The sequence below is a fragment of the Monodon monoceros genome, unplaced genomic scaffold, assembly GCF_005190385.1.
Source record: "Monodon monoceros isolate NGI ecotype Baffin Bay Population unplaced genomic scaffold, NGI_Narwhal_1 Super_Scaffold_22, whole genome shotgun sequence".
In the NCBI taxonomy this organism is placed as follows: Eukaryota; Metazoa; Chordata; class Mammalia; order Artiodactyla; family Monodontidae; genus Monodon; species Monodon monoceros.
In genome coordinates, this window is record NW_021703779.1 from 39773959 (window position 1) to 39796520 (window position 22562).

The 22562-nt window shown below is 43.4% G+C and overlaps 1 protein-coding gene across 1 annotated transcript in view; it reads right to left on the reverse strand.

The window, feature by feature from the left end:
• The window catches only part of DIPK2B (divergent protein kinase domain 2B), a 47375-nt gene that overhangs the window by 18815 nt on the left and 5998 nt on the right, over positions 1-22562 (reverse strand). The window contains exon 2 of the mRNA XM_029241075.1: positions 20274-20538. Coding sequence (XP_029096908.1) covers positions 20274-20538 — 265 coding nt within the window. The remainder of the gene's footprint in view (positions 1-20273; positions 20539-22562) is intronic.

Genomic DNA, 22562 nt, shown 5'->3' on the forward strand with positions numbered 1-22562 from the left:
TTTTTTTTTTTTTTTTTTTTGCGGTACACGGGCCTCTCACTGTTGTGGCCTCTCCCGTTGCAGAGCACAGGCTCCGGACGCGCAGGCTCAGCGGCCATGGCTCATGGGCCCAGCCGCTCCGCGGCACGTGGGATCTTCCTGGACCGGGGCATGAACCCGTGTCCCCTGCATCGGCAGGCAGACACTGAACCACTGCGCCACCAGGGAAGCCCCTTATGCGTTTTAAAAAAATATACTTTATAAATTTTTATAATAAGTATATGTTATTTAATAATAAAAAGAAGGGAATTCCCTGGTGGTCCAGTGGTTAGGAATTGGCGCTTTCACTGTCAGGTCCCGGGTTCAATCCCTGGTTGGGGAACTAAGATCCCGCAAGCCGTGAGGCATGCCCCCCCCCCCAAAAAAAAGTTAAACATTGAACTGGGAAGGGAAAGGTCTGTTTCTTTGAGAGTGTCGCAGGTAGCCAGGTTGAGGATGTGTCTGAGAAAGGAAAGGTGAGAGGCAAGGAGACAATTGATGGGAAGAGTTGAGGGTGCTGCATAGGAGAAGGACTTGGCTGGAGGTGTTCTCTGTGCACAGCCAGGAGGTCTGTGTCAAGGGAAGGAGGTCTGTCATGGGGGAACTCTTGCAGGAAAACATGCTCAGACAGTATGATGGCCTGCTGAGCCGTGAGGGCTTGAGGTATTAAGGTGAAACAGTCAGCTAAAAGGGGAAGCCCTAGATTGTTCACCATTGGGTAATGGGCAGGACTTCAAGGAGGACAGAGAGATCAGATGGACCCAAGGATGATGAATATCAAGAATTAGGTAAGCCCCATGACTGTAGCCATCTGATCCTATAAAAATCAGATAGCTTCACATATAGGGTTCTTTAGACCCAGAACTGTGAGGAAAGGACTATAATTTTAGGGTGAAAAGAAGGTGCCAGTCTCAAGATGCTAGAAGGCAGTTAGATTGGTTGGTTAATTAAAAAGTCATTTGTAGGGAATTCCGGGCGGTCCAGTGGTTAGGACTCCGTGCTTTCACTGCTGGAGCCTGGGTTCGATCCCTAGTCGGGGAAGTAATATCCTACAAGCCATGCGGAGTGGCCCCCCCCCCAAAAAAAAGAAAAACAGAAGAAAAAAGTCATTTATATTCTAGAGATGCCCCCCCCCAAACAATGGCATATATGCTGTCCACTGTCTTGTCCCCAGAACTGGAAAGTGTCACAGGTAAATAACCACCTACTGAATCTGAATACATGATGTTGTACAGAAAGTCTCCACCACAGCCAATGCCATTTGGGAGGCCCTAGATGCCGGGTTAGCCTGAATCACTGACCTTCCCAGAAGCCCCTTGGTAGGAGGCAGTGCTTACCTAGAGAAAGTGGAGGAAGGGCAATTGGTTCTTGCTTTTCACCTTTCCTTTTGGTGTCTTATCTTCCCTTTGAGGTGCTGTGCTCAGAAGTGCTTGGGCCAGCTTACCAGGCAAGCCCTTGGGGGAATCACCCCTCCTCCTCCTGAGCAAGAGGCCCCCCATCTATTTCTTCCTCCCCTGCCCTGGGTCAAAATGCCTCAGCCATCTCTCTTCCAAGATAACTATGGAGAGATCAAGCCCTGGAGAAGCTAATGGATAACTGGGTCACCATTCCTCTCACCCAAATTAGGTAGACATTTCTGGTATCAAGAGTCATATTCCAAGGAATAGAAACCATGGGACTTTCAAGCTTGTTAACACCTGAGTCATGCCAGTAAAGATGCTCTCTTGGGGAAAGACGGGACTTTCAGAGACTCTGAAATCTGACAGCCTCTAGAGATGACCAGGGAGTTAGCACAGGTGTGGATCAAGAGTCACCCTGAAGCCATGAATAGTGAGTGGTGAATGATGTCCTATTCAGTCACTCATTCAATCACTCCTCTATTTCCCAAAGATTTACGAAGTGTCTACACAATGTCAGACGTGTGTGGGAAGACATTGATGAATAAGATGCAGTGCCTCCCCTCAAGTAGTTCCCTGTCTGGTTGGAGAGTCAAAAACAGAAAGAGAGAGAGGGAGAGAGAGAGGAAGGAAGGAAGGAAGGAAAGAAAGAAAGAAAGAAAGAAAGAAAGAAAGAAAGAAAGAAAGAAAGAAGGAAGGAAGGAAGGAAGGAAGGAAGGAAGGAAGGAAGGAGGAAGGGAGGGAGGAGGGGAAGGAAGGAGAGAAGGAAAGAAAGAAAAAGAAAGAAAGGAAGGAAAGAAAGAAAGAAAACAATGCCATGTACTCTATAGAAAGTGTTTTTCTGGTCTGCTGTAAGTGTGTTATTCAGATTCTCCTCTGGCTCTCATTGCGGGCTTGATTCCTTTCATATGTGCTGGGCTGAAAGCCACAGGTACTCCCCACACTTTCTTCAGCGTTGAAATAGTATCCAAAATGCCAAAGCCTTTTAGAATAAGGTGAGAGTTTCAAAAGCAAGAAAGATGGCTTTCATAGCTATATTTAGGATTTGCATATATGAATGCAATAGCACCAGTTTTTTTCTCTCCTGGGCAGTAGATCATTTTGAGATTTCTAGTGCTGGCCATAACAGAGTAACTGGTATCAGTCTTACCCTTCTGATGCAAATAGCTATAAACCCAAACAAAACATATAAAACAACTGTTTGTGGGCGTTGGACCACCACCCACATAGGGCAACAATCCTTGAAAGAAAGGATGCACATGAGCTGAGCCCCATATTCACACTGTCTTTTCCCCCAAGGACATTTTCCAAGCTGCAGTGCAGGGTCTTGCTGGGTAGAGGAAACAGCAATTAGGATTTGGGGCTGCCTGAGTAGCTGGGGTTTGGGGGGCACGGTCCTATAAAGGAAAAGCCACAGAGAAGGAGCGCCCAAAATATATGTGAAAGTTTCCCTCAGATCTTTGGCCAACTCCTAAGCTGCATAAGAACAGGGTGGGACTCTAGAGCCCTAGCAGAGAACCACGTTAGAAGGCTATATCACTGAGCAGAGATTTCAGAGGCCACATAGCACTGGAGAGATGGGGGTCTGGGCTAGACATCTTAGTGAGAACCCTGGGCTTTTGATTGGACCTCAGAAAGTCCACATTCCAGTGGTAAGGCTCAGGTCCTACCAGCAAGGACCATGTCCTGGGAGTAAGGGCAAAACTGAAAGAGACCTGCACTAACAAAGTCTTAATCCCAGCCTCAACAGGATTAAGGCAGTGGTTCTAGACTGGGGGCAATTTTGCCCCACAGAGGACATTTTGGACAACATCTGGAAACAGTTTGGGTTGTCACAGTTGGGGGTTGTGATGCTACTGGCATCTAGGGGGTGAGGGCTGGGGGATGCTGCTAAGCATCTTAACAAATGCACAGGACAGTCCCCATCCCAATCCCCTAACAACGAATGATCCAGCCCCAGATGTCAATAGTCACAAGACTGAGAAACCCTGGATTTAGGTGAGCAATTTTGTTGGCTGCTAGAGCAAAGCTCAAGCATCTTTAGGAGAAGATAATGTAATTTCGAACCTCTACCATGTGTTATCCTTAAAATCCAGCATACAGTTAAAAATTACCAAAAAATGTGCAGAAACAAGAAAAACTAATTGATAATCAAGAAAAAAGAAAACAACCAACAAAAGCAGAAGTAGAATCAGAGATAATCTGGATTTTAGAATTAGCAAGTATAGAATTCAAAGTAACTGTGAATAAGATTTCAAGAGAATAGAAGAAAAGACAGGCAAAATTAATGAAAGGGAGAGAATTTCAACAGAGAATTGGAATCCACAAAAAAAAATTAAGTTGACATTTAGGAATACAAAATGCAACATCTGAAATTAAGAAGTTACTACTGGATTTAACACCAAACTGGGCACAGCAGAACATAAGATTAGTGAGCTATGGATGAGAGAGAATACATGGAAGCTTCTAGAAGTAAACAGGGGGATACCTTTGTGACCATGGGATAATCGAGATATTTAAAAGAAAATAATTGATAAACTGGACTTCATTGAAATTAAGAATGTCAGTTTATCAAGAGATACCATTAAGACAGTGAAAGGGCAAGCCATGGGCTGGGAGAAGATATTTGTAACACATATATCCAACAAAGAACTCATATCCAGAATATAAGTGTAACTTTTACAAATCAGTGAGACAGACAACCCGATAAAAAATGGACAAACAGGTTATGCCAGAACTTTACAAAAGATGGAATCAAAACAGCCAATAAATATATGAAAAGGGCCCTTATATTGTAAGTTATGAGAAAAATACAAATTCAAACCACACAATGAGATATTGCTAGACACCCACCAAGATGACTAAAATGAAAGACTAACAGTATCAAGTGTTGATAAAAATGTGGAACAACAGAACTCTCTCTTCCATTGCTTATAGGAGGAAATCAGTACAACTACTTTGGAAAACTGTTTGGCAGTATTGACTAAATCTGTCCATAGGTACAGTTATAACCCAGAAACTTCACTTCTGTATGCTTACGTTCACCAACTGACATAAATAAGAATGTCTGTTCATCAATGGTAGGATGAATAAATTGTGACATCATCACACACATCAGTGGAATATTCTACTGCAATGATAAAACAAACTACTGGTCCTGCAACAACATGGTTAAGTAGCATAACATGTTGAGGACATACTGTGTGATTCCATTTAAATGCAGTTCAAAACCAAATAAAAGTAATTTATGGTGATTTAGGTCGAAATAGTGGTTACCATTGGGAGGGGGTGAGGAGATCAACTGTTCCAGTTTGCCTGGGACTGAGGGGTTTCCCAGGATGTGGGACTTTCAGTGCTAAAACAGGGATAGTCTCAAGAAATTCAGATGGTTGGTCACCCTAGAGGCAGTCTTTTTAGGGAGGGCACATGAAAGAGCCTTCTGAGGGGCTGGAAATGTTCAGTATATTGATGTGGATGGTGGTTACATGAATGAATACATGTATAAAAATTTATCTAGCTCTGCATGTTAGATTTGTGCATTTAAATATGTAACTTACACTTTGATAAACTTTGAAAAGAACTCTATTTTACAAAGAATAGAGTGAAAAGAAACTAAAGACGTTTTGAGTAGGGCCATGGGGAGAATCTTGGTGGGTAACAAAATAAAGGCCCAATTTTCATTCTTTTTTTCTTTTTAAATATTGACATAGGTCGTGAATTTTAAAATTTATTTATTTATGGCTGTGTTGGGTCTTCGTTTCTGCGTGAGGGCTTTCTCTAGTTGCGGCAAGCAGGGACCACTCGTCATTGCGGTGTGTGGGCCTCTCACTGTCGCGGCCTCTCTTGTTGCGGAGCACAGGCTCCAGACACGTAGGCTCAGTAGTTGTGGCTCACGGGCCCAGTTGCTACGCGACATGTGGGATCTTCCCAGACCAGGGCTCAAACCTGTGTCCCCTGCATTGGCAGGCAGACTCTCAACCACTGCGCCACCAGGGAAGCCCCCAATTTTCATTCTTAATGTTTGCTTGTCTTTTTTGACAGGTATTGGGAGTTTGATCTGAAAAGGGTGGAGCAAAACGGTGGTGAACAGGTATGGGAAGCCAAAATGCGTAAAGGAAGCTTCCATTGTTTGGAATGAGTTGTCCCACCTGGAAGATTCACAGAGACCTTGCAAACAATATCACTGAATCTTGGGCAGTGAATGCAGAGAACAGAAAAGGCATGAAAATCCATTTCTGATATTCAAAGGAGCAAAGGGGTAGATTTTACAAATTACTGGATCATAGGAAATATTCTAAGACAGGGTATTAATAGGATGATTTGTGCACCTCTAGAAGAGGAAGTGATGATCTTAAGTAGTTACTGAGGATTCATTTAACTGAATCATTCTAGACTAACTATTTTTTCTTTGACATGGTTATTTGATTTTTAACCATAGAAATGCAATAGACTTAGAATATATAGACTTTAGTGAGGAATTCAATGGTAAGTCTTAGGATAATTCTTTTTTTTTTTTTTGTCTGGATTGGGTCTTCATTGCTGTGTGCAGGCTTTCCTCTAGTTTCAGTGAGTGGGGGCTACTCTTCGTTGCGGTGTGCATGGGCTTCTCATTGCGGTGGCTTCTCTTGTAGCGGAGCATGGGTTCTAAGCTCACAGGTTTCAGTAGTTGTGGTTCGTGGGCTCTAGACCGCAGGCTCAGTAGTTGTGGCACATGGCCTTAGTTGCTCCGTGGCATGTGGGATCTTCCTGGCCCAGGGATCGAACCCGTGTCCCCTTCATTGGCAGGCAGATCCTTAACCACTGGGAAGTGGTTATCAGGGAAGTCCCTCATGATAACTCTTAAAGGAGACTGTGAATTAAGATTTTGATGGCATAGAAAATTAAGATGATTAGTAATTGGTTAACTGAGTTTACCTAACAGTGAATGGATTCATCCACATAGAGTAAGAAGGCTTTCTCTTTGGCCCTGTTCTAGTTAATATTTTTATTAACGACTAGGACCTAGATAAAAGTCGTGTTCATCAAAATTGAACGTGATATGTAGTTGGGTTGGTAGTGACTATAAGTAACACAATCAAGGTGACAGGCTGGAGTAATGGATTTAATCTGAGAAGATCATACTTAACGGGATAAATAAAAGCTTCTGTTCTTGAAAACTAAAATCTAGCCGCAGAAGGGGTTTTGGCTGACACAACTTTTCACATGTACCAGTAGGAGGGGAATGACCAAGATAGCAAAGAGAATTGGGATTGTTTAGATTGCGAAACCAGGATTTAGGAGGTGAATGTATGGGAGGGGGAAATGTTACATTTAACACCAAGGAGTAGAAATAACTTAATAGTTGAAATAAGTGAAAGCTACAAGAAGACAGATTTGAGATGCACTTCCTAATGATCCGTTTGGTTCAAAGAAGGAACAGGTTGTTTCTGAAGGTAGTGAGTTTCCTGTCACTGTATGGTAGGACAAAGAATGGAAATAGTGTGAGAATTTGAACTGGTGGGCTTTCGAGGTTCTGTGAACTCCAGGAATCTATGACATATGTGTGGTTCAGTGGGTAGTAATTTATTTTGATCTTTAACAAATTGACCTATTGCTCTGTGGTCTGCTGTCTCATGTTAGGACCAAATTGACATGCAGATCCCCAGTTTTATGTCTTTTTGTCTTATTCCTCCCCATTAATGACCAAATTTGTATTGATAGCTGCCTGACACAACACTGGATTGGCTTCCAGTTATCCTCTGAGCAGTGATTTGGCAAAGCAAATAATAGGTTAGGGATATGTAGAGTTTTAATCATTGTTATTTTCTTGATATGATTACTATTTCAGTTTTTTGCTCTGTGGTTCAAAAGATAATGTTTTTAAATGCCAGGTTTGGTAGGTTTTGGGGCTTCCCCGTTTCATTATTGTTTATGTCTGATTTTATTGCCTTTTAATCAGAGAAAAAAGCCTTCGGTATCTCTACTTTTTAAAATGTATTGAGGGGCTTCCCTGGTGGCGCAGTGGTTGAGAATCAGCCTGCCAATGTAGGGGACACGGGTTCGAGCCCTGGTCTGGGAGGATCCCACATGCCGCGGAGCAACTAGGCCAGTGAGCCACAACTACTGAGCCTGCGCGTCTGGAGCTTATGCTCCGCAACAAGAGAGACCGCGATAGTGAGAGGCCCGCGCACCGCGATGAAGAGTGGCCCCTGCTTGCCACAACTAGAGAAAGCCCTCGCACAGAAACGAAGACGCGGGCTTCCCTGGTGGCGCAGTGGTTGAGAGTCCGCCTGCCGATGCAGGGGACGCCGGTTGGTGCCCCTGTCCGGGAAGATCCCACATGCTGCGGAGCGGCTGGGCCCGTGAGCCATGGCCGCTTAGCCTGTGCGTCCGGAGCCTGTGCTCCACAACGGGAGAGGCCACAACAGTGAGAGGCCCGCATACAGCAAAAAAAAAAAAAAAAGAAAGAAACGAAGACTCAACGCAGCCAAAAATAAATAAATAAATAAATAAATAAAATGTATTGGATGTTTTTGTGGCCTAATAGTTTTTAGAATGTGACCAATATATCAATTATTTCTATCATTAATTTTTTTCAAGTGAATATCTTTATAGATATATATACCATATAGCTTAACCTCTGCTTACTGCATATTATGTGGACACACGTAGAGGCATAGCCAAACCCCAGGACTCTGAGCCAAGTCACGCTATAGCAAAAGCATTTGTCCCAGAGTACATCACGATAGGAATAGCGAGATAGCAAGGAAAGAAATCAAAGAACAAAGGGTGGCTTGATTTATTTAAGAAGGCACTTGGTTGGTAACATCTAAATTCAGGGAAAGTGGAGAGCCCTGTGAAGGCTAAGTCTGCTCTAGATGGTCCATCTTGGTGACTGCCCAGGCTTCAGTAATGCTTTGGCTGGGAGCTGCCTCTGTTCTGCATTTGAGACTCATTGGGAAGGAACCACTGGCAACTCATCTCATGTATACCTTCCCTGAGTCTTCTCTTGCCTCCTTTTTCTTTTCCAACTTGTCTGTGTCAAGGCTGGGGAAACCTTTCATTGTCTCCTTTTCACTCGTGAGATCCATCAAGAATAATTTAGGAGTCATTTTCGAGGACAGGCTGGGTGATCTATGAGTCATTTTTCTATGAGCCTAGGATACAATGGAGACCTGTAGATTCATAATTTAGCCACTGTCCTCTTCCAAAGGATCCCTTTGCCACAAATGCTGAGGTGACGAAGTCTCGGTGGTTTTAACTCTAAACATATCCCGTGATTCAAAGTCTTATTTGTTTCAACTCTCAACAATTATATGATGGAAAGGAGAAAGTGGACTCTGGGTTGGTGGGTTGCCTCCAGAAACTCGCATGGGCAACAAAAAAGAAGCACTACTACATCCCCACGGTCGCGGAGAGCCAAGTCTCGTGATCTCATAGTCACAAAGGGGCCCTGCTTTCCGAAGACCGTTCAGCCAGCGAGTGTGCACTGATGTCCTGCGAATATTGCTCTGTGTGACGGCGCTTTTAGTTGCTTAAATTTCCTCTTCCATTTCAGCTTTGATTTCCATGTCAGTTAGATAAGTATGAAAATGGTACATCTACCCATCAGCTCTTCTCCTTTCGGCATCAATATAGCCATGTCATTTTTGTAAAAAAATGAATGCAACTTTTTGGAAGGGTCTTTGACCTGGTAGTTTGTGAAGGATTAAAATATTTGTAGTCTGAAAACTAGCTGTGACTACAATATAAAAATTCCATCTTCATTCAAACACTTTATCATAACCTGTCTTGTATCAGAACTAATCAAATCTGGTCTGTCTCCCCCATTGGGGTGTCATCTCTCAGAGTGCAGGGACCTTGTCTTGACAGTCTTATATCCTCCTAGGGCATAGCATATGTCCTGCAAATACCCCTTAAATATTTTTGAATTAAATTCAAACCAAAGGGGAATTTTATTATTCGTTTAGCAGTTACCTCTAAAACTATATTCTGATTAAATGGTTAGCGTGCATTTTGGTTACTTTCCTTATTTCCCTTATTGTATTTATGTGAATGAGACCAAGGAAGTAAAATTGCCAGGCATCCTGGTTTAAACAAAGCTCCCTGAACACTCTATACCACCATCTAGTGGAAGGAAAATCTCCATGGTCATCAAGCCGGTTCCCAATTGAGGAAGAAACGGGATCTGTGTATAGAACAATGTCAATAGCAGCTGGCAGTTGAGGGGATGGGAGGGGGACACGATGGAGGAGATGTGTTTTCCTCTGATTAGCCACGTGCTTCTGAGGGGGGTTGCCTCTTTGTGCCTGGCGTAATAGCAGAGGAAGCCTTCTTTGTGGTTTTGCGAACAAGCACATCATGACAAACCCTGGGTGCTGTTCTTGGCTGTGGTTCTATTTGTGGGCTAGTAATTTAGGCTGTGAGATATTCCCATCAGAACGACACAGTTTTTAGAGGAGAAAAGTCATGGTTTTATTAGCCTAAGTGTTACACACACACACACACACACACACACACATACACACACACATGCACACACACTGCATTGTTTCACCCTCTTGCTGATTCCTGGTCCTGTCCCACTTCCTTGGCAGCCCTTTGCTACAGTGTATTGCCTGTGGCTCAAGAAAGTGTCCTTAATACAAAGCTGCACTTGGCCGTGCAGGAGGGGAAGCCATGAACTGGCTGGCTCAGCTTCTGATGGTAATCACTGGGGCTTCTCATCCAAGTTGACTTTCTTTATTCATAAACAGGACCGACAGTCAATGTATACAAGTTTTTGTTTGAGCACTTGTTTTCATCTCTCTTGATTGGATGGGTGACTTTCTTTTCTCCCCACCTTTGGTGATGCTGGGTCTATTTGAAAGCACTTGATAGGTGAGTTTTGCTAAGAAGAAAAGAGCAGGAATTTGGGTACTGCCTGGATAAGGTCTGGGAGGGAAAGGATACAGAGCACCTTGTGCTTGCTGTGGGATCCTAAGGGCAAAGGGTCTCTGGAAAGGACAGGAGGGTGAAGAGACGACAGTGCCATAATTGGATGGCAATGACCTTGAGCTTGGTGATGAAAGAAGCATGGGTTTGTCCAGAGTTTATAAAATGGCTACTGATATTTTTCTGGTTTTTATAAGGAAAGGAAAACTCTCTGGTGGGGATGAAAAGATGGGCTAGGAGATCCCCCCCTCAAAAAAACGAAAAGAAAGAAAATGGTTATGATTTTGGCTGTGTCTAAACAAGGTGCTGTTAATGGATGCCTTTTTAGTAGAAAAAAGGAAAAGGAGTAACTTCAAGACGGCGGAGGAGTAAGACGTGGAGATCACCTTCCTCCCCACAGATACACCAGAAATACATCTACACGTGGAACAACTCCTATAGAACACCTACTGAACGCTGGCAGAAGACCTCAGACCTCCCAAAAGGCAAGAAAGCCCCCACGTACCTGGGTAGGGCAAAAGAAAAAAGAATAAACAGAGACAAAAGAATAGGGATGGGACCTGCACCAGTGGGAGGGAGCTGTGAAGGAGGAAAGGTTTGCACACACTAGGAAGCCCCTTCGCGGGCGGAGACTGCAGGTGGTGAAGGGGGGGAGCTTCGGGGCCTCGGGGGAGAGCACAGCAACCGGGGTGCGGAAGGCAAATCGGAGAGATTCCCGCACAGAGGATCGGTGCCGACCGGCACTCACCCCCCCGGGACGGGCGGGGCTGGGAGTTGAGGCTTGGGCTTCGGAGGTCGGATCGCAGGGAGAGGACTGGGGTTGGCGGCGTGAACACAGCCTGAAGGGGCCAGTGCACCACGGCTAGCCTGGGGGGGAGTCCGGGGAAAAGTCTGGAGCAGCTGAAGAGGCAAGAGAACATTGTTTCGGGGTGCGCAAGGAGAGGGGATTCAGAGCACCGCCTAAATGAGCTCCAGTAATGGGCGTGAGTCGCGGCTATCAGCTTGGACACCAGAGACGGGCATGAAATGCTAACGCTGCTGCTGCAGCCACCAAGAATCCTGAGTGCGAGCACAGGTCACACCCCCCTACCATCCCTAGGCTCCTGTGCAGCCCGCCATTGCCAGGGTCCCATGATCCAGGGACAAATTCCCCGGGAGAGAACACGGTGTGCCTCAGGCTGTTGCAACATCATGCTGGCCTCTGCCACAGCAGGCTCACCCTGCATTCCAATTATAACTACAACACCCCTCCCTCCCCCGCCGCCTGAATGAGCAAGAGCCCCCTAATCAGCCGCTGCTTTAACCCCGTCCTGTCCGGGCGGGAACAGATGCTTGAGGGCGACCTACACGCAGAGGTGGGGCCAAAACCAAAGCTGAGCCCCAGGGGCTGGGCAAAGAAGAGAAAGGGAAACTTCTCCATGCAGCCTCAGGAGCAGCGGATTAAATTCCCACTATCAACCTGATGTACCCTGCATCTGTGGAATACCTGAATAGACAACGAATCATCCCAAAATTGAGGCTGTGGACTTTGGGAGCAACTGTAGACTTGGGGTTTGCTGTCTATGACTGATTTGTTTCTGATTTTTATATTTATCTTAGTTTAGCGTTTAGCACCTGTTATCATTGGTGGATTTGTTTATTGGTTTGGTTGCTCTCTTCTTTATTATTATTATTTTATATTTAAATAACTTTTAATAAACTATTTATTTATTATTATTTTTTTTTTCTTTCTTTTTTTCTCACTTTTCTTCTGAGCCATGTGGCTGACAAGGTCTTGGTACTCTGGCCTCGTGTCAGGCATGAGCCTCTGAGGTGAGAGAACCGAGTTCAGGACATTGGACCACCAGAGACCTCCCGGCCCCATGTAATATCAATCACCAAGAGCTCTCCCAGAGCTCTCCATCTCAATGCTAAGACCCAGCTCCACCCAATAGCCAGTAAGCTCCAGTGCTGGATGCCCCATGCCAAACAACTGGCAAGACAGGAACACAACCCCACCCGTTAGCAGAGAGGCTGCCTAAAATAATACTAAGTTCACAGACACCCCAAAACACACCACTGGACATGGCCCTGCCCACCAGAAAGACAAGTTCCAGTGCCACCCACCAGAACACAGGCACCAGTCCCCTCCACCAGGAAGCCTACACAAGCCACCGAACCAACCTCATCCACTGGGGGCAGACACCAAAAACAATGGGAACTACAAAACTGCAGCCTGTGAAAAGCAGACCCCAAACACAGTAAGTTAAGCAAAATGAGAACACAGAGATATACACAGCAGATGAAGGAGCAAGGTAAAAAACCCACCAGACCAAACAAATGAAGAGGAAATAGGCAGTCTACCTGAAAAAGAATTCAGAGTAATGATAGTAAAGATGATCCAAAATCTTGGAAACAGAATGGAGAAAATACAGGAAACAATTAACAAGGACCTAGAAGAACTAAAGAGCAAACAAATAATGACGAACAACACAATAAATGAAATTTAAAATTCACTAGAAGGGATCAATAGCAGAATAACTGAGGCAGAAGAATGGATAAGTGACCTGGAAGATAAAATAGTGGAAATAACTACCACAGAGCAAAATAAAGAAAAAAGAATGAAAAGAATTGAGGACAGTCTCAGAGACCTCTGGGACAATATTAAATGCACCAACATTCGAATTATAGGGGTCCCAGAAGAAGAGAGAAAGAAATGGTCTGAGAAAATATTTGAAGAGATTATAGTTGAAAATTTCCCTAACACGAGAAAGGAAATAGTCAATCAAGCCCAGGAAGCCTAGAGAGTCCCATACAGGATATATCCAAGGAGAAACATGCCAAGACACATATTAATCAAACTATCAAAAATTAAATACAAAGAAAAAATATTAAAAGCAGCAAGGGAAAAACAACAAATAACATACAAGGGAATCTCCATAAGGTTAACAGCTGATCTTTCAGCAGAAACTCTGCAAGCCAGAAGGGACTGGCAGGACATATTTAAAGTGATGAAAGGGAAAAACCTACAACCAAGATTACTCTACAACAAGGATCTCATTTAGATTCGACGAAGAAATTAAAACCTTTACAGACAAGCAAAAGCTGAGAGAGCTCAGCACCACCAAACCAGCTTTAGCACAACCAAACCAAATGCTAAAGGAACTTCTCTAGTCAGGAAACACAAGAGAAAAAAAAGACGTAGAAAAACAAACCCCAAACAATTAGGAAAATGGTAATAGGAACATACATATCGATAATTAGCTTAAATGTAAATGGATTAAATGCTTCAACCAAAAGACATAGACCGGGTGAACGGATACAAAAACAAGACCTGTATATATGCTGTCTACAAGAGACCCCCTTCAGACCTAGGGACACATAGAGACTGAAAGGGAGGGGATGGAAAAAGATACTCCATGCAAAATGGAAATCAAAGAAAGCTGGAGTAACAATTCTCATATCACACAGAATAGACGTTAAAATAGACACTATTACAAGAGACACAGAAGGACACTACATAATGATCAAGGGATCAATCCAAGAAGAAGATATAACAATTGTAAATATTTATGCACCCAACATAGGAGCACCTCAACACATAAGGCAATCACTAACAGCCATAAAAGGAGAAATCGACAGTAACACAGTCATAATAGGAGACTTTAACATCCCACTTTCACCAATGGACAGATCATCCAAAATGAAAATAAATAAGGAAACACCAGCTGTAAATGATACATTAAACAAGATGGACTTAATTGATATTTATAGGACATTCCATCCAAAAACAACAGAATACTCTTTCTTCTCAAGTGCTCATGGAACATTCTTCAGGATAGATCATATCTTGGGTCAAAAATCAAGCCTTGGGAAATTTAAGGAAATTGAAATCATACCAAGTATCTTTCCTGAACAGAACGCTATGAGACTAGATATCAATTACAGGAAAAATATCTGTAAGAAATACAAACACATGGAGGCTAAACATACACTACTTAATAACCAAGAGATCACTGAAGAAATCAAAGAGGAAATCAAAAAAATACCTAGAAACAAATGAAAAAGAAAACACGACGACCCAAAACCTATGGGAAGCTACAAAAGCAGTTCTAAGAGGGAAGTTTATAGCAATACAGTTCTACCTCAAGAAAGAAGAAACATCTCAAATAAACAACCTAATTTTACACCTAAAGCAATTAGAGAAAGAAGAACAAAAACCTCCAAGGTTAGCAGAAGGAAAGAAATCATAAAGATCAGATCAGAAATAAATGAAAAAGAAATGAAGGAAACAATAGCAAAGATCAATAAAACTAAAAGCTGGTTCTTTGAGAAGATAAACAAAATTGATAAACCATTAGACAGACTCATCAAGAAAAAAAGGGAGAAGACTCAAATCAATAGAATTAGAAATGAAAAAGGAGAAGTAACAACAACACTGAAGAAATACAAAGGATCATGAGAGACTACTACAAGCAACTATATGCCAATAAAATGGACAGCCTGGAAGAAATGGACAAATTCTTAGAAAAGCACAACCTTCGGAGACTGAACCAGGAAGAAATAGAAAATATAAACAGAGCAATCCCAAGCACTGAAATTGAAACTGTGATCAAAAGTCTTCCAACAAACAAAAGCCCAGGACCAGATGGCTCCACAGGTGACTTCTACCAAACATTTAGAGATGAGCTAACGCCTATCCTTCTCAAACTCTTCCAGAATATAGCAGAGGGAGGAACACTCCCGAACTCATTCTATGAGGCCAACATCACCCTCATACCAAAACCAGACAAAGATGTCACAAAAAAAAGAAAACTACAGGTCAATATCACTGATGAACATAGGTGCAAAAGTCCTCAACAAAATACTAGCAAACAGAATCCAACAACACATTAAAAGGATCATACACCATGACCAAGTGGGGTTTATCCCAGGAATGCAAGGATTCTTCAATATATGCAAATCAATCAATGTGATACACCATATTAAGAAACTGAAGGAGAAAAACCATATGATAATCTCAATAGATGCAGAAAAAGCTTTTGACAAAATTCAACACCCATGTATGATAAAAAGCCTCCAGAAAGTAAGCATAGAGGGAACTTACCTCAACATAATAAAGACCATATATGAGAAACCCGCAGCCAACCTCATTCTCAATGGTGAAAAAACAAACCATTTCCACTTAAATCAGGTACAAGACAAGGTTGCCACTATTATTCAACACAGTTTTGGAAGTTGTAGCCGCAGTATTCAGAGAAGAAATAGAAATAATAGGAATCCACATTGTAAAAGAAGACGTAAAACTGTCACTGTTTGCAGATGACATGATCCTATACCTAGAGAATCCTAAAGATGCTACCAGAAAACTACTAGAGCTAATCAGTGAATTTGGTAAAATAGCAGGATACAAAATTAATGCACAGAAATCTCTTGCATTCCTATACACTAATGATGAAAAATCTAAAAGAGAAATTAGGGAAACACTCCCATTTACCATTGCAACAAAAAGAATAAAATACCTAGGAATAAACCTACCTAAGGAGACAAAAGACCTGTATGCAGAAAACTATAAGGCACTTAGGAAAGAAATTAAAGGTGATACAAAGATATGGAGAGATATACCATGTTCCTGGATTGGAAGAATCAACATTGTGAAAATGACTATACCACCCAAAGCAATCTACAGATTCAATGCAGTCCCTATCAAACTACCACTGGTATTTTTCACAGAACTAGAACAAAATAATTTCACAATTTGTATGGAAACACAAAAGACCCTGAATAGCCAAAGCAATCTTGAGAAAGAAAAACAGAGCTGGGGAATCAGGCTCCCTGACTTCAGCCTATACTACAAAGCTACAGTAATCAAGACAGTATGATACTGGCACAAAAGTAGAAATATAGATCAACAGAACAGGATAGAAAACCCAGAGATAAACCCACGCATGTATGGTCACGTTATCGTGGATAAAGGAGGCAAGAATATACAATGGAGAAAAGACAGCCTCTTCAATAAGTGGTGCAGGGAAAACTGGACAGGTACATGTAAAAGAATGAAATTAGAACACTCCCTAACACCGTATACCAAAATAAACTCAAATGGATTAAAGACCTAAATGTAAGGCCAGACACTATAAAACTCTTAGAAGAAACATAGGCAGAACACTCTATGTCATACATCACAGCAAGACCCTTTTTGACCCACCTCCTAGAGAAATGGAAACAAAAATAAACAAATGGGACCTAATGAAACTTAAAAGTTTTTGCACAGCAAGGGAAACCATAAACAGGATGAAAAGACAGCCCTCAGAATGGGAGAAAATATTTGCAAATGAAGCAACTGACAAAGGATTAACCTCCAAATATACAAGTAGGTCATGCAGCTCAATATCAAAAAAACAAACAACCCAACTGAAAAATGGGCAGAAGACCTAAACAAACATTTCTCCAAAGAAAATGTACAGATTGCCAACAAACACATGAAGGGATGCTCAACATCACTAATCATTAGAGAAATGCAAATCAAAACCACAATGAGGTATCACCTCACACCGGTCAGAATGGTCATCATCAAAAAATCTACAAACAGTAAATGTTGGAGAGGGTGTGGAGAAAGGGGAACCCTCTTGCACTGTTGGTGGGAATATAAATTGGTAGAGCCACTATGGAGAACAGTATGGAGGTTCCTTAAAAATCTAAAAATAGAACTACCATATGACCCAGCAATCTCACTACTGGGCATATACCCTGAGAAAACCATAATTCAAAGAGTCATGTACCACAATGTTCATTGCAGCTCTATTTACAATAGCCAGGACATGGAAGCAACCTAAGTGTCAATCGACAAATGAATGGATAAAGAAGATGTGACACATATATACAATGGAATATTACTCAGCCATAAAAACAAACGAAATTGAGTTATTTGTAGTGAGGTGGATGAACCTAGAGACTGTCATACAGAGTGAAGTAAGTCAGAAAGAGAAAAACAAATACCGTATGCTAACACATATATATGGAGTCTAAAAAAAAAAGGTTTTGAAGAATCTAGGGGCAGGACAGGATTAAAGAGGTAGACATAGAGAATGGACTTGAGGATACGGGGAGGGGGACGGGTAAGCCGGGACCAAGTGAGAGAGTGGCGTGGACATATATACGCTACCAAACGTAAAATAGATAGCTAGTGGGAAGCAGCCGCATAGCACAGGGAGATCAGCTCGGTGCTTTGTGACCACCTAGAAGGGTGGGATAGGAAGGGTGGGAGGGAGACGCAAGTGGGAGGGGATATGGGGATATATGTATGCATATAGCAGATTCACTTTGTTATACAGCAGAAACTAACACAACATTGTAAAGCAATTATACTCTAATAAAGATGTTTAAAAAAGAAAAGGAAAGAAGGAAAGCTTGTTTAGCTGTATGTTAATGCACGATGACAAAATTGGTAGAGCAAGTTTTAGCACAAGAAATTGAAGAAAGGGACCCACTTATTACAACAACGCTGGCATACATTTCTATGGTGATGGACTTTTTCTAAAACATCTTCCTATCTATAAGCTCAGTAGGATGAATGAATCCGGTAAAGCAGGCACTATTTGCTGCCTTTTGAGAAACAGGGAATCAAGGCACCCAGCACAGTGTCTGGTGATAGTAGGCATGCAATTAGGATTTCTTAACTAAGTGAAGTAGACATGTGAAATCAAAGAATGTCAGAACTGGGAGGGCCTTTGAGATGATCCAGACACCTCCCCCCAGCACAGTTTTGGAGGAGGAATGTCAGGGCAGAGTGGGGAAGTCCTAGACTTAAATGCAATGTCAACTGGTCAGTGAGTGAAGGATCCAAGTCAATAGTCTGTCCTTTGTCCCCATATAGGCTGTTATCATAACATCCACTACAGCACTTTGTGGTGATTTGTGTTCTTGTCTGTCCTCACCATTGGGCCACATGATCCTGGGGGGCAGAGCTTGTGTCTGATTCATCTTTGTCACATGGATGAACAGGAACCAGAAGCTCTCTGCTCTTCCTGGGTCTCTGAGCTCCTTCATGTTCTGCCACAGCTGTTAGTGGCAGAGGCAGGACTCAACCACAGTTTCCAGACCCCAGGGATCCTTTGCCCCTACCACAATGTCTATACTCATCAAGGTAGGTGGCATTAAATGTACTGGACAGGTTGCTTTGGACTTCCTAGGCCTCCTGGGATAATCCCCACTGTATTATGGAAGTGTCTAGAAAATGAAGGAAAGAGGGAGTCTTCCTTAGTTCAAAGCCCAAGGCCAGTTTAGCCACTTTCTGTGGAATCTCAAGTGTATCTTGTGCACCAGGATGTTCTGTCCTTTGGTACACTTGCTAGGTCCCAGGTGGAGGTAGTCCAGGGCCGGTGCCTTGGGGGAACTGTGCCTGTCAGCGTGGGACCAGACAGCAATGGGGGCAGGAAGAAGTGATGGGATTTTCAAGGGGTTCTGAAACAAACCCTTGCATATCTTGTTTTGCTCTTCCTGGAGCCTTCTATTTGCTCCTGAGCACGTATTTGAGGCAAAGCAGAGGAGGTCTCATATTGGTCCTTCCCATGCCTCAGTATTAGCTGTGGTCAGCCTGAGAATGGCAGATGGTGGGTACCCAGGCCAGTGCATGGAGGCTCTGTCTTCAGGCACAGAAAGAGAGGCATGGGGCATTACACCTAGGGTGTGTACCATGGTGTGGGCTTTGATATCTGTCCTCTGTCTTCTGGTTCTGCCCAGTGTTGAGAAGCTCCCATAAGGTTCTTCCCACCTGAGCCTCCACTTCCAGTTTCCCGCACCAACTCCAAGACCCTTAGGTTGGGTCCTGCCACCACCTCCCCAACCTGGCAATAGTTTGACTTCCTCTGGCTTATTTTCTCCCCACTCCATGCCAGTGAGATTCATAAAGTGCAGAGTACAAAAGGACCACATTGGAAAGCTCAATATCAGATGATGGCCATGTCACCAGCAGCTCGATTCCTCTTGATTTCAAGGCAGTTTCCACACGACTTTAGAGTAAAGCCACATGGTCTTGCCACGTGGTCGAGATATGCAGGGACCAGTGATTCTGCTTTGTTCTGGGTTGCTCATCTCAAAGAGACCAAAGGGAAGGTCTGTTAGTGCTCAGAAGTTACCCAGGCAGCCTTATGTGCCCATATGAAGGGGCTAATGGCCTGGAGAGTCCAAGAAACAGACTTGGCATGCCCCTGAGCGATGCTAAATCCTCCAGCCTCATCATGACAGGGAGACTGAGGTGAGCCTCTCCTCTCTCATCTTTGCAGAAGGTGAGCGGCTCCTCAATCCTTTGAGGCAGCATCTTTTGCCCCAAGGGGCCAGCTGGATGTGTGTGGAGTTACATGACTGTGCTGGTCCGGATGAAAAACACGATACCAGTGGCGATAGTGCGGGAGGGGACCAATGCAGGATAAGATGGCACTGGCAACGTGCTGAAGTTCTGAAGGCAGCCTACTCGTGGGAGTGGGTAGGAGCTCTCAGATGGGAGGAGGGAGCTGTGTTATCAGTCTGCTTTTGCAGTGACTCAGGTTTGGTTCTTCTTTATGGTGGGAGATCAAAGAGGAAGCTGATTTTCAAAGTGGGGTCTCTGGATCATGAAACGGGATGCATATGGGAGCTTCTAAGAACGGTCACCGTTTAGGGGTTGGCAAACATTGTGGTGAGGGGGGGAAGGCTGCTGAGGGTCATCCGTCCTTCTGACCAGAGGTGGGAGCTAGGAACTGTTTCCCAAAGAGTCGCTGAGAGTCATATCAGAGAGAAAGGAGAATGACAATGGGAAGGGTCCCTATAACTAAACCTGTTTAGTTCCTGTCTTGTCACAGGCCATGCTGTTTCATGACATTGTTTTGTCCCACTTTAGACAGATTACAATTCCTTTTGCCCGGACTGAGATGTGAGCTGGGAATGGATTCTGCACCCTCTCCCCACCCCCAGGGCCAGTACTCTCACCTGCACCAGGTCCGGTGTGAGGCGCTTGGCCTGCAGCCATTTCTGGAACCTCCCTGTTTTCCGCAGGACGCGCTCAATGCTGCAGGTCTTTGGGGCAGCTGCGGAGGCACAGATTCTCCTGTCCGAGATCTTGTTTTGGTGTTTGCTGACCAGCCTTGAGATCTCCACGGGGCGCCAGGTTTTGAAATCATCCGAGTAATTTACAGGGTAAGAAGGCAAGTCGTCGGGAATCAGTCCAAGGTGTGAGGCCAGCCAGTTGTCAAACCTGGAAGAATAGCCCTTTGGGGATCAGCCTGGGAGCTGGAGAGAGGGAGCAGGGACCAAGCAGGGACCAGCCACACTGCCAGAGCCAGCAGAGCCCGGGGACAGGGAGATGGGGGAGAACATCTGCTCTGACCCATTTCTTCTCCTTAGACTGGGAAGCTCCAAGCTCTTCCTGTGAGAGGACTATTTGTGTTTCCTCAAACTTAGGGAAGTGTATATGTGATGTCAGAAAAGGAGAGGGATCTGCATACTGAAACCAAACTTTTATCTTTTTCATCCAAATGGCACAGAAGGGCTAGCCATGGCTTTCTGAACTTCTACTCCACGTGAAGGCAGCAGCTTTACATATGCTGGTACATTTGATTCTCCTAATAACCCATCCCCACTTTACAGATGTGGAAACTGAGGCTTGCGGAGCTTAAGTGCCTTGCAAGTTCAGATAATATGTTGCTAAGCAGGGATGCAAACTCAGGGCTGCCTGTTAGAAAAACCCATGATCTTTCTGCTTCGCTACACTGGTTCTAGCAAAGGCCCACTCTGTGAACAACGGCTGGGTCTTGAAACCACAGTTCTTGAAGAGGCTTCTGGTCCTGAACTGGGGAGGGCACTGCCTCTTCATATCCAACCCCAAAAAGCCCCATCAATTTTGCTTTCAGTCCACAGATACGTTATCAGTACCAACCAAGTGTCAGGGAACAGTGGCTGCTAAAGGGTCACCAAATTCAAAGCTATGTGGGATCCAGGAGGTGTGTGATTCCACACAATGGAATCCTCCCCAGGGGAGAGGCCCTGGCCTATCACCATTTGCTGATTTTCTAGGCACCACCTTGACCCTTTTCTCCAGTCATTCCTCCGTCTGTGTGCCGACAGTTCCATCAGGGAAGAATGTTCAATCTCCTTCTGATTAATGTATGAAAAAGTACTAAGAAAATGTGTCTCTTCATTATTATTAATAATTGAGGGTTATACTGCACATGAAAATTAGGCTTATATGTTATACATTTAATTTATTTTTTTAAATTTATTTTATTGTAGTATAGTTGATTTACAATGTTGTGTTAATTTCTGTTGTACAGCAAAGTGATTCGGTTACATTTCAAAGAAGGTGCTCTAAGAAACTGTCAGTAAGTACCTTCTGCAATGCAGGACCATTCAAACTGCAGTGGAAGTAGGCACAAAGAATTCCATTCAAGGACATTGCCACAGATCTGTTTAAAAAGACCAGACACCGAAAACTTGCAAGGAATCAACTCTATTGGAATTTTTAGGACAACCATGGGAAATGATCCTCCCCACTGGGAGAATAAGGAAGGGCCTAGGCCTCCGAGGCAGGCCTGTTTCCTGTAGCTACTCTTGTTCATGGGGGTTCAAACCACCCCTCCCCAAGGGCCTGTGACTAAGGATTTACAACTAGGTGGCTCTCTTTGATAACAATAACAGCGATACACATTTATGAATCACTTTAGCAGTCACTTTGCTGAATTCTGTATGTGCATTAAGTCAGTTAAACCTTTCAATAAACCTATGAGGTCAGCACTGCTATTATCACGCAGATGAGGAAACTGAGGCACAGAGAAGTTCAGTGACTTGCTCCAAGTCACACAGCCAGGAACTGGAGGAAGTAACCTTCAGGGCTCCAGAGCTTGTACTCTAAACCACTTTGCTGCTACTTAGTCCTCTATCATCTATTTTATGAATTTGTGCTTGGTAGAAGACGGGTAACATTATTAGGAGTTATAGCTAGCAGGGTCCTTAAAGATGATTTTGTCCCCGTCCCTCTTCCATTTTATATATATATATATATATATATATATATATATATATATATATGTATATATGTATATATATATATATTTAATTCTTTTCCAGATTCTTTTTCCTTATAGGTTACTAGTTCTCTGCGCTATACAGTAGGTCTTTGTTGGTTATCTATTTTTTAAAACATCTCTATTGGAGTATAATTGCTTTACAGTGGTGTGTTAGTTTCTGCTTTATAACAAAGTGAATCAGCTATACATATGTTCC